The sequence below is a fragment of the Macrobrachium rosenbergii genome, chromosome 56 (assembly GCF_040412425.1).
Source record: "Macrobrachium rosenbergii isolate ZJJX-2024 chromosome 56, ASM4041242v1, whole genome shotgun sequence".
NCBI classification, from domain to species: domain Eukaryota; kingdom Metazoa; phylum Arthropoda; class Malacostraca; order Decapoda; family Palaemonidae; genus Macrobrachium; species Macrobrachium rosenbergii.
Window position 1 is genome coordinate 18,484,302 of NC_089796.1, and position 13,529 is coordinate 18,497,830.

Below are 13,529 nucleotides of genomic sequence, written 5' to 3' on the forward strand. Positions count from 1 at the left end.
ATATGCAATACTTTTCTCATGATAGACTATGATTTTAAAGGTTTGATGCGCTATAATATGTTTAACAAAATGAACAACTTCGCCTTGCGTTTATAAATGCATGCCAGTCTCAAACCTGGATAAAAAATGAGTGTTAGCGTGACGCCTCCTTGCCTTTTTAGAAAACACTAAAGTTTCAACAAACTTTAGCGGTTTAGTGTCACTATGAGGTCTAAAGGACACCAGAGTAAAAAATAAATAAATAAATAAATTGATGCATGAAGATTTCTCTACTGCGCCTTCCTATACACCGGCTGATGCATAAACAAATGCACACGTACCGACGCCAGTTTACATAAATCAAACACTCAACAAGAATGAAGAGAATAAAATGTGGGACATGCATATCAACCTATTTGACAGCATGCTACACTACAAATCACAAGTTCATTAAGAACTTCATTCTGCAGGCATGTGCAGGTCATGATCTTTAAAAGTCTGTTTTCTACCGCACTTCAAGGAAAAAATCATAATAATATGCAATTATATCATATATATATATATATATATATATATATATATATATATATATATATATATATCACTTTTATCACATCACCGTGATTCATATACAATCAGTAAGCTACAAACGTCCTTTTAATATCCACCTGCCTCTACCTCGAAAAATATATTTTCATACATGTTACTACTGAAGGAATTTTTTAGTTGATAATAAGTTCGTCGTCCCGTGGCTCGAAACCAGCAAAGGACAAGAACTCAGGACTACAGTGACGCCTTAAACCATGGGCCAGCAAGTGAGGTATAAGTGGATATTTTATAAATAGTGTAAAATGAGAATGCCTTCAGAGACCAACTGTCTCTCTCATTAGACAGTTGGTCTCTGAAATATAGCATTTACTTTCTACATTTTGGCGTTTTTATGGGCTCCTTTTATTTGATAGAATTATGTTTTAACAGAAAGTATTTCACAGTCGTATATATATCCTTAAGTATGTAACAACGACAATCAGCGGGTAATATTCTCAACGTTCAGATCTGCCATCGTCCAACCCGATATACCCTTTTCGAGCTTCGGGACAACGCAAAAATTCCCCTGGATCAGAACTCGCAGTCTCGACCCTCTCTTATATTACTGTCATTTTTATGATTATATTTACAATTATTGTAAAGCCTAAATTCAATGATTCCTCAAAAATCTTCCAGTGTACAGAATGCGTATAATTTATTATCATTGTTTTCCTTATTATGAGAATATAAGAACATTCATATGAAACAATCCATTAAGTTGGAAAGATTCTAAGTTATAGATTAGAAAACGTGAAAAGATAAGTGTCAATGGAGGAGAATTAAGAAATAGACAGGATCAATTTTTAACAACAGCCAGTTCTGCTGACTTGCATTATCAGCCACAGTAAAACCCTGCCCTGCCTACCCCACGAAATACAATATATATATATATATATATATATATATATATATATATATATATATATATATATATATATATATATATATATATATATATATATATATATATATATATATATATATATATATATATATTATATTATATTATATTATATTATATAATATTATATAATATTATATATATATATATATATATATATATATATATATATATATATATATATATATATATATATATATATATATATATATACTTGTATATACTGTATGTATATAAATTCTGAAAAACGCAAGAGATTCTTTCAATCCAGTGTGTATAAAGTCATAAAGCACATGGCAACAAAGACATATTGCCCCAACTGGTGATTTTCACGCATTAAGTCAAAAAATCCGAGACTTATTCAAGGTCTCGCCTGGGAACTGAAACATGTGGTTCCGGTTGAGAGTCACTCCCCGTTCGCTCAGCTTATAAGATTTGTAAGATTATTTCGCAGACATAATCCCAACAATTCTCTCTTTCTTTGAGACGACAAGAGGTGAATAAGTTGATAACGACTCTGCTGCACATATACCTGTCGAATTCAGGATTTTCTACTTAGAATCGATAACAACTCGCCTCCACCATGATAGCTTACTGGTGTGTATATGTCCGCGCAAATACGTTTGTCAGAGTAAGTTGCTTATTAATATATACATACACACCAGGTTCACTACAAACACTGAAAAAAATTTTAAAAGCTGTGCCGATTTCATTGTGCAATAAATAAACACCAGTGGTAATCATTCTAGAAAGTGATTTGGAAAAATAATGTCTACAGTTTAAGCTAAATTACCCGAAATTATATAACACGCAGTGGTGACGGAAACCGGCATACATTCTCATACTTCCGAAATCTTTAGAGCAATACACTTACTACTTATATCTTTTACTTGCGACTTTGAGGCTCCAACGATTGGATATCTTTTTAATTTGATGTACGAGTATCTAAACAATTACGAGGCTGTCTGTAAATTAACCTCAAACGATATAGTGCCATCATTCCCCAAACCAATTCTGTACTGGCAAAATCTTTAAACCTTATAAAAATTAACTAAATTAATATGATAGAAAAGGTAGTCCCTTTTCATTCACAGAACTACTTATTTTTTCAATATGTATACCTTACATTATGAAACGACAACATGATATAGTTTGACCTTTGTTTTATGGATGCTGTCGTTGCAACTTAAAACAAAATTAAGAGGGGGGGGAAAAATCCAAGCCCTGTTGCTTAAACATCCATAAAGTGTCTTAAAGAATATACGTTTACAATGAAAGGCAGCCAACACGGCGCCGACTTCCACAAATGGCTTGACAATAAACACTTTACGAGCAAAGCCCGAATGTTGCACCTTTCGCTAACGGCCGAAGATAAAGTCAGACGGTTCCTCAAAACGATTAAAATGATTATTGAACTTTATGATCGGTATCACTGGCGCAATGGACGATGGCAGTGCCGTTACTAAAGTGTGCGGAGACAGCATTCTGACACAATTTAACGACACCTGCTTCAGTTTCATGAATAATAATCAGCTCCATGAAGGGCCTGTTCTGAGGCAGAAAGGGGAGTTTTTATGCTCTGCTGTCTTCTTCCAAAACGTCAGTGGTCATTTACATAACACAAATTAAGGCGAGAGGTTTACTAAACGTACAGAAAAATCGATATGATACATGACACCTAAGCTACATTCACGATCCATTATATCAATGATTGTTAATGATATTGTTATTATAACTATAGCTGATAGGGTGGTGCTTACCACCCAACGCTGCAGAAAAAGCAACGTGGTGTGTACGTGAGGGCTCTTCATAAGTATTACTCTCACATTTAGGGAATCACAGGAAACCCCCAAAGAATATTCAGATGCCATAATTTTATAACATACTCCATACATTGAAAGAAGTTGCACAAAAAATAACACACAATCGACATAAAACCTTCACAACAACTGACAAAAGACCTCCTCGTCTGGAAAGAAAAAACTGAAGTTGTTCAGTATAAGGAATCGCTTTCAATCACTTTTGCGAGAAGTGACAAGGGTGAAAGTGCAATGTGCATCAATCTACCAAAGGGGTGAGGTGAGTGGGGTGATTGTGAGGTGGGTGAGGGCAAGGTTTAGACCTTGGGTGAGGGGTTGAAGAGTGCTCGGCAGTGTTGGAACTCCATGCTTTAGCAAACAATAAAATAAAATAAAAATTAATAGTGCACGAAAGCCTTACGACTCTTCTCCCAAAACCGAAAATTCCTCCAAAATCCTCATAAATATACCCCCCACGAAAAATAAAATGCTTTCTAAATATTACCAAGGATACGCTAAATATAAAAAACAACCCCTTTTTCCGTCCCTTAGAATAACTCCCCCAAAACAAATAAAGCATTCACCTTTTTTTTTCTCCTCTAAACAAGAAGCATTTTTTCACGCCAAAAAATGTCTAAAATCTATACGAAAAATGAACCCGCTAAACTTGATTAAGTAAACGATTCTAACTATGGAAATTAAAAACGCATGAATAACGAAATTACCCACACTTTTTTTTATTTCTCCAATGTGAAATACTGTCGAAAAATTGTCGATTTGCTCCTTAAAATGGCTCTAAGTAGTTTCTTAAAAAACGCAGTTAAGAAGTCGAAGGATATAAAAACTGTTACAGAGTGTAAAAGTAAAAAATGTGACTTTTTAAATGGTTGAAAAAGTGGCCTCATCCGAGGTCAAAATATTCAAAATATTTAGGCAAAAAAATCAGTCGATAGTAAGGGGTGAATTTTTTTTAAAAATTCCTTTAAATGTCGTCAGTAGTAAGAAATCAAGAATTTTTTTAAAATTTGCAGTGAGTTATATGTTAAACAAAAGTAACTTTTTGACAAATTAAAAGAAAAAGAAACAAGAAAATACTGCACTGAGTTACATCGTAGATAAAAGTCACTTCTTGAAAAACAAAAAAAGAGAGATAAAAAATATGAATTGAGTTACATGGTAAATAAAATTAACTTTTTGAAAAGTTAAAAAAAGACAGTTTGATCCCAGGTCTAAATAGCGTCAAGATATCAAGTGGGTAACCAAGAAATTGTCCTGTGTCTCCAGTCAAATGGTAAAAAAGATGGAAATCCTGCTTTTCGAACGCACAGTCTCTGTTCAATCTGCAGGTCGAAATACCTATGGCATTCTCACGCAAACAATTACAAGTATCTAATGAACGAAATCATAATGAGATTGTATAAGAAAAATTAATATTGCAGACAGCATACAATATACCATTACAGCAGGTTCAACCAATCAGAAAATCAAGCAAAAATACCAAAGAAATTTTAATTGAAGACAGTACTGTAATGAACTACTTACAAAATCGCTTCTAGCTAAAATACTTGAATTCACCGAGAACTATCACTTCTACCAAGAATGTGAGTTATAAGTGCCTATAAGTTACCCACCAAAAGTCAACAATAGTCATTTCATCAAGATAAAAAAAAAGGGGGGGAGGGAGAGAGAGCAAGGCATCAACTCTTCTACGTTCAGCATGCTTTAATCATAATTAATTAAACCAATTAGAGGAAAAATAAATCTTTTCTTTATCTCATATAAATATAGTGTAAATAAATTAATTACAAGAAAACATAATTCATGATTAATACATCATAATAATATATCAACATTATGTAACTCATGAGTTTTCTGAGTTAGATACAAGTCATCCAATTATTCATTCAGATGCTGAAAAACTGTGGCTTTATGCATTAGCAGTATAATGACCAAACATTCCTTCAGAAAACTTGAACATAACGTCTAAATATGTTGAAGATAGTTTTAAACAATTCTTCATCTTCTACATAGAGCAATCCAACCAATTTACTAAGAAGCATTCTTATACAGTAATCTGATGAGCAGAGATTACATTCTTGACATTACTGTCTTTTATTATAAATAAAGTAAGATTTATATTATAAATAAATCAAGACTTTTATGCCAAACTTTAACAGCCACTTTTTTTTTTTTTGGGCAAAATGCACCAAGAAACAAAACTATTAATACAAATCTAGTAATGCACTTGATAAATAAAGTTTAACCTCACATTTCAAGTCTAATCTAGCATATTTAACAACCAACATCAATTCTACAGATACCTTATGCAGCGATACATGCAGCTGCATTCAAAGATACATGCAACTGTATATACGGGAGTTCATGCACAAGTATTACTGTATAAAACCTCCTAAAGACTAGTTTTATCATGCATAATTCACCAGATCTAATTCTATTAACGTGATTGAAAGCGTGAATTCGAAACAAGGAGGGGGACAGGTACAAGAAGAGAGGAGTAAACTAACTGGAATATGTCGAGACAAAAAAGGTGTTAGACAAAACGCACAGGTAGGGAAAAGAAGTACGTCATACAAAGCCATACATGACAGATAAACGAAGGAACATTAATACGAGACAAACATCTGCTCATCAACATGTCATAGTGATGTGAATGTGAAGGTTATCATTTGGTTTAGTTGTAAACTTTGTTCAAGTGACCCAGTTCGAGAACCAGCGCCACCTTGTGCGCAGCGAGAGTTAGAACAGCAGCGTGAGATACTGCAGGATGAGTCTTCTTGCAAGAGACCGCTATATTACAGACATATTGTAGTATGTCACATACTTGCGACGCTGGAAAAGGTATAAATTGTACAATAAGCAATAGAGCCTGTATTGTATAATTATACGATGAACGTTCAAAGGCACCACTGCAGGAGTATAAGTCGTAATATCTCTGTCAATTAAATTTCCATAAAAGATCCCAGATGCACATATAACGGGAGCATGCTTATAAACCTAGTTTTCCTTCAAATTATATATTTTACCTTAGCTACACTGCTCCTACTGATCTGACATGAACTATATTTAAAAACATCTTTATGAAAGTTGGTACGTCATTAGTTTTCATAAAATCAAACATCTGAACTGTCTGAGATTATCACTACTAACATCTATGCAGTACAGCAACACATTTCAAGTAGCAAAATACATTATGATTGTACAGTACATTAATGCTCGTCTATTTCATCTATTTCTTATACATAAATTGAAGTAAAAATGTTCTAATTCGCTAATTACTTGAATAATCTAAATCATAACTACGCTGTGGTCGCCACAATAAAATTACAAAGATATTACTTGGCTGAAAACCACGCGAGATTACCACGATGCAACATAATCTTTCCACTTTTCATAATCAGTCTTCACTAAATTCTAACTTCAAAGTAAGCAAAACGAAAAATGAATGAGTCTTTAAATGACTGCATACTGATTTAGCCAGTCAGCCCCGAAACAGATCACTAAAGCCTATCTTCCTTCTCCTTATGTGCAGCAGTGAATGGACCACTTAATGAAGACAAAATGTGTAAAGCTTTAAAAAAAATTATAAGCACATTTTGGTTGTTACTCATGAACATCATCACCTATAAATGGTTGAAGCCCAGCTTGAAAATCTTTAACAATGATTTTACCTTGAATATCTAATTCCCTGTAAATCCCAGCACCTTTATCTGCACGACTTATAAATAGTATCCTGCACCTCATTGTTGTCTATTTGGTGTCCATCTTTATGACTGCTTATGCTTTCTCTTCCCTATTAGTCTCTTTTTGTAAAACTGACAAGACTGAGGACTTAAAACTTGGAGTTCTAACCCACTACCTGGTTCTAAGTCCAGGTTCACACGCATTTACGGCTTCCTTGAATGCCTTATCGTTCTTCAAAATGTCTACTTGATTTGTTACTGTGTTCTTCACTATATGTAATATTTATTAGCTTTAGTTTATTCTTTACCTAGAATGATTTTATATATAACATAATTATCTTCATAAGTGATGCACAAGTTAGGTTATACTTTATATACGATTTCGCCAATAATGTTCATCACTGAGTGAACACTGAGTATTTGGTTTAAATATAGCAAAACTGAATTTCGTGCAATATGCTGAAGTTTTTCTGTGAACTCAAAATTAAACATACTTTTCTAACATAAACTTTATGCCTTTAACAGAAAACTAAACTACTCTAACTTTCGGCGACCTGCAAATGCAGATGAGGCGAAGATAAAGTAAGTGTACAATCATCAATGTACTGATCACAAACTGTGTACTTGTGCCAGGATTGTGTATAACATTGTACATGCGACTAGACCATATCAAATTTTAACGTAAAATTTTCCACATATCAACAGTCAAATTATCTCCAAATCTTGAAATAACCGCGGATTCTGTACTATCCCGGTAAGCTTTATCTTAACTAACCTTAAAAAGGCTAGACCATCTAAAATTGCCTTTGATGATTCATTTCAGATTCTGCCATGCACTACCACATCAGCCGAAGCACAATGAACATTATATACAACACCCCACCTTCATCATGTATTGCACAGGTATGTCAAAATTCATGACGAGGTCTCTGACCACCTACAGTGTCTGGAGAGGTCTTCTGTGGGGGGTCATAGTGAGGTCGCTAAGCCGACGTTATTGTCACTCGTTAGACAATAAAGAATTTACTGCAGCAGAGTCTTTTCTACAATGCAATAGCAAAAATAAGCAGAAAAGCAATATAGAACGGCATGGCCATACTCCTGGACGTAAACGCCTCATGGAATAAGTAGCTAGTCAGCCACATAGCTTAATTTGTGCATACATGAGCATTCAAAGAATTACAAACAATTTCGTTAGACTAAATTACAGGGCTTACAGGGATCAAGAATACAGACATTATTCTGTTGTTATTAATGACAGTAAATAAATAATCATCTCTTTTTAATGATGTAGTAAATTTTCATGACAGGGGTAAATATACAATACTCTTTTGAAACTAATTACTGATGTACACAAGATCTTATCTTTCAACCAAGCTTATCAGCTGGCAAGCATTACTCCACGAGCAGTCCACAATCGAGCCACAGTTTACAAGACACAATGTCCTCACCTTTTTCATTCTCCTTATGAGATCATCTTCGTCTGGCCTCTGCTGTGGTGGGATTCGTGGTGGCAGCCCTGAGGGTCCTGCAGATAATGGCTCTGGGACGGGTTCTTCAGTCTCTTGCGGTGGAACTGGTTCTGGCTCTGGCGGCTCTGCAACAACTGGTTCTGAAGCCATCGGTTCTGAAGGTGAAACAGTTGGTAAGGATCAAAAGTTCTCAATGAGGCAATTCAACTGATCAAGAGGCACATAATGAAACAACTGGTTTATAGTATGCGAATCCTTACCAGTACAAGTAATGGGATGAGGCAAAATAAACGTCCAAAAAATTTTCCGAAGCGAAATAAGGTCTCTCTAAAATTAAAATAGCATTATAAGCTAAAAAAAAAAAACGTTTATTAAGAAATGCTCTTGACATTTGCAGTCTTACCGATCAGGTGACCAGTATATTGTAATTGTAATGTAACAAATAACTGAATTAATAGAGATGAAATTCTAGTGCCACAAATGCAAATGCCACACCCTGTCCAGTGGATAAAAATTATACCTTAAGAAAAAAATGTTGGCCAGCATTATAAAGCACAATTACCTAAAAGCATGTCATTTACCTTATAAGCGATTATCATTACTGTTGTTTTTAGTATAATTAACATAGGGATTCATTCAAATAATTAAATACATTGGCAGACGGTACAAGAAACACTCCTCACAAGAATCTGAGATAAATGTAGGAGATCTTTGGGTGTCCATCAAGGATCAGTGCTGACTCCCTTGCTGATTATCTTAGTAATGGAGGAAGTTACAAAAGGAGTGCATAAAATGGGATCCCTGGTATCTTCTTTAAACAGATAACTTATTGCTAACAGTAGAACTTGAAGAAGAGGTGTGGAGAAAAGGATTGAAGATCAATATAGGTAAAATAAAGCTTATGGTGGCTGGAAAGGCTATGTGGTTGTTGCGGTGAAGGCATGGGGGTTGAGTTCTACATTGTAACTTCCTCCATTACTAAGATAATCAGCAAGGGAGTTAGCACTGATCCTTGATGGACACCCAAAGATATCCAACATTTATCTCAGATTCTTGTGAGGAGTGTTTCTTTTCCCCTCTGCCAATGTATTTAATTATTTGAATGAATCCGTATGTTAATTATACTAAAAACAACAGTAATGAGAATCGCTTATAAGGTAAATGACATGGGGTGCTTAGGATTACACAATAAACATTTGTGATGCCTGAAAGTGTTACAAGAGCAAATGAAGAAGAGAAAGGAATTAAAAGCCCTGTTTTGGTAATGATCAGGCCCTTCTGTTTCTTTGGATGATATGGAGACATTAGTAAGGAGAGTAAACACTTACAATGGGTACAGAAGGCCCTACTGTTCTATGCAGCAGGAATACAAGGTCACTGATAAGGGACATGGAGGAGATTTTGAAAAGATGTGACCATAAAATGTTAAGATGAGTGTTTGGAGTACTTAAGGATTATTGTATCATATATGAAGCATTGGTGGAGAGATGTGATATCCAGAGATTGGAAAGAGACGGAGATCTCAAAGATCAAGATGGTAGGTACAAGTGATAAAAAAGGATGAAGAAAAGTTGGTGTGAAAAGCAGTAAATATGAAAGGGGCAGAAAACCTGTAAGAAAGGCCAGGAAACTATGGAGAAGGGTACAAATAAAGACTTAGACCTGACAGGAGTTCAGGCAGAAAGAACACAGGACAGAGGAAAGCAGAGAGAACTAATTTCACGTATAATCCCGTGAGAAGTAAAGCTGACAAGAAAATGTTTATGATGCTATAATAATTATTTACGTGTAAACATACATAAATACACAGCCTCTCTTAGCCTTTCAGCATGTTTTTCTTTTAAAAGTCTGTTTTCTTAAACAACAGTATAAATCCATAGCCAATATTACTGAAGCTGATCATGAAGGGTGGAAGCACATGATGCTCACCGCCCATAGGTCCAAAAGAAATCGGATGTGGATATTCACCGTCAGCTCTAAGAAACATAATAAAGTATAGCTGTGATGTATGGGTTAACATAATAAATACCCCTAATGCCTATGTTTTTAAAAACATCAGTATTGGCGACTGACATGCCAAAAGTAACAAAGATTCTAGAACATATCACGTCATTTTAGACATGTAACACAAAAAATAATGAACGATTGTCAGTTCTTCGAATTTCAGCTGGTGTAAGTGCACTCACTTAGCCACTGATTGAGAATGACAGAGGACTAATTATAATACGCAAGCTACAAGTGAAATGATCTGTGCTCATATAACTATGAACAAGAATTAGTGCTGGTGAACGAATGTGCATGAGACTAACAATACTTAAATCATCTCCATAATACAATAAGCTAGATGAATAAGCAAACAAGATGTTAATAAATCAAGAAAAACTGCAGTTAATCAGTCTTTCCAGCAATATCAAAAGAGCGAATGCCATAAGTCCCTCTTACTGGAAGGTGGTATGCAATGCCTTCCAAAGGCATTTCCTATGCATGCAAGCACACTGCTGCCTGATCTAAAAGGCAATAAACTTGAAATTCAAGATAGTGCAGTGGAATCAGGTTGCATCTTTCCACTGCAAGAGGAAATCGTTGGTAATTTCTTTTTTAACCGAAACTTCAACGAATTGTAAGTAATTCAACCTACGACAGGCCTTTAGCTGATGAAAAACTGTGATATTCATCAGCGAACATAAGAAGCAAAATGACTTTCACTCTACGTAAACCACTATGTAAAGGCTGATGATCAACGTTTGATTCATAAAAAAGCGAGATATTTAATATATCATTTGAAAAAAAGGATATATTACACTAATCTTATAGTTTGCGGATCTTCATATTAAACTGTACGTATTGGTTTTGGAAATTGCGTATAAATGGAAAGTGAGATGTTTAACAATAAACAAGTGTAAATGCTACCTTGCAAAGAAAAGTATCTGGGAAAAACAAACTATAGCCCGCATCAAAATAGCATTTAAAAAATCTCATTTATAAACTAGGCAGAATTCACGAAAAAGTGTTTCTATCCAAAGTATTAACCGAAAACCATGGCTAGTTTCCTTATCAAAACTACACTGAGGGTTAGTAAACTTAGATTCTAACTCAATCAAAACAGTGGTTTGGATGAATTAACTTTGGTTCCTTGTAACTAACACTGATATCAAACAGGACATAATTTAGCTTATCAGTCCACTCAAGACAGCATTCCAGTATTAGAAATCTACTTTATCTAATAGAATTTGCATTGCTCATTCACAGGCACTGATTAGATAACTCATAAAATGTTGCAGTCATCTACAGGTAAACTGCACGAGATATTCAGTTTGTCATGAGTACTTTGTTACGAAGGAATATCAAAGATTCTCAGTAAGGACAAACTTACCTGGTGGGGGAGGACTAGGAGGAACATCTGCTGCGCCATCATCAGACTCCTCTTGAGTCCCAGATTTCTCAGGTGAGGTGGAAGTACAAGGATGATCTGAAGGAGAGGAGGGCACTGGGACAGGTTCAACAGGGGCTAACATCTCCGGTTCTTCCTGCACTTCGACGACTTCTTGAGGAGTGGGCATCGTCGGTGTTGGCAAGTCGGTCATATCTGCCTCAGTAGGTCTGGGAGGAGTAAAACTTTTTATTACAGAACGTTTTTGCCTGGGATGGGGCGGTTTTTTCATATTTATTTCAGTTTTGATTTCTCTTACTGGAGGAGAGCCCTCACGTGGCGCCGGTGAAGTCTCATGAATAGTGGGCAAAAGAGGACGTGGAAGGAATGGGTATTCATACTCCAGAGGAGGTTCTGGCCTAGGAGGTGTTGGTTCCCTCTCATCATCAGCATCGTCACTTGGTGGATCGGGTCTTGGAGGAGGTGCATGCTCATACATGTCATCATAAACCTCACTCATGGCAGGAAGAGAAGGACGAGGTGGTGCTATTTCATGCACAAGAGGTTGGAAGGGGCGGGGTAAGGTTGGGTCCTGTATGCCTAAATAGTTGTTATTCTGAATGTCACTAAGGGCCTCTACAGGTTCAGGTGGACGAGGAGGAGGTATTTCAGGTATGTCAATTAAGGTTGGAGTAGGAGGTCTAGGGGGAGGAGGGAGAGGCAAATCTTCAAGAGAACTTGAAAGTTTCTGCGAATCATGAGCACTTGAAGGCTGTTGCTCAAATAGTCCAGGAATGTCTGGTTCACTAGGTGGCAAAGGCCATTTCTCATCACGCTGAAATGTGTCTTCCATAACACTCTCCTCTACTTTTCCCTTTTGATAACTATCTGCCACAGGAGACTGTTTAACAGGATGAGATAAACTGGCAGGGTCTTTTGAAGGTTCAGAACTTTTACTTATAGCAGAAGTTTCTGTGAGACACCTCTGAGTGGCTAAAGTACTGTGTTCCAATTTTCCAAACAGAGGAGGTCTTTTTGATGCTTCAGCACCTGACAGCAATGCAGATGGGTCAGCAGCGATTGGAGAAATCAAGCTGCTCAGAGCTTCAAGTGGTCCTTTTTTTACAGATTCCATCAACAAATCCACAGCCGCAGGAGAGGCAGCTGCAGCAAGTGTGCTTGTGGGGGATCCCAATACTAAACGCTCTACAGATGGAACTCTTTCAATAGACACACTGAGAGGAGATTTAGTTACTACTTTTTGAGCAATATTTGAAGAGTCAGTCGGCACAGTAGGAGAAACTGGAGGAGCAGTGCCTAATTTTTGAGACTGTACAGAAGAAGTTTGCAGCACAGCTGAGTCAGCAGCGGAACTACGAGGTGGAACTTTCCACCTGGAAGTGGCAAGAAAAGAGAGAAAAGAGGAGTGGTAAGCAAAACACGAAACAGTTATGTCTACTCAAGTCACCAAGTTCACCTGACAGATATTAGACAGTCACCCCACCACCAAAAAAAACACAAAATGCCCACAGCCAAAGATACATATATATACAAGTGCAGATAAAAAAAAATCATAAGTGAAAGCTGAAGCAAATTGTGAAAAAGTAAAAAATAAATTCAAGAAGATTTTCAATAAGCTACAGTATAACGACATTTTAGCAAACAGAAATTGCAAATGTTTCTGTGCAACTGACTTTTACATCGAATTATTTTTTTTAC

At 35.9% G+C, this 13,529-nt stretch overlaps 1 protein-coding gene across 15 annotated transcripts in view; it reads right to left on the minus strand.

The window, feature by feature from the left end:
• The window catches only part of LOC136836607 (titin), a 356,015-nt gene that overhangs the window by 265,870 nt on the left and 76,616 nt on the right, over positions 1–13,529 (minus strand). For 9 of the 15 annotated variants that reach the window (XM_067101061.1, XM_067101063.1, XM_067101062.1 and 6 more), the window contains 2 exons: positions 11,814–13,204; positions 8,420–8,595 (listed from right to left, as the gene is read on the minus strand). In XM_067101061.1, the coding sequence (XP_066957162.1) occupies positions 8,420–8,595; positions 11,814–13,204 (1,567 nt within the window). The remainder of the gene's footprint in view (positions 1–8,419; positions 8,596–11,813; positions 13,205–13,529) is intronic. The other 6 variants (XM_067101069.1, XM_067101067.1, XM_067101073.1 and 3 more) reach the window with 1 other exon arrangement.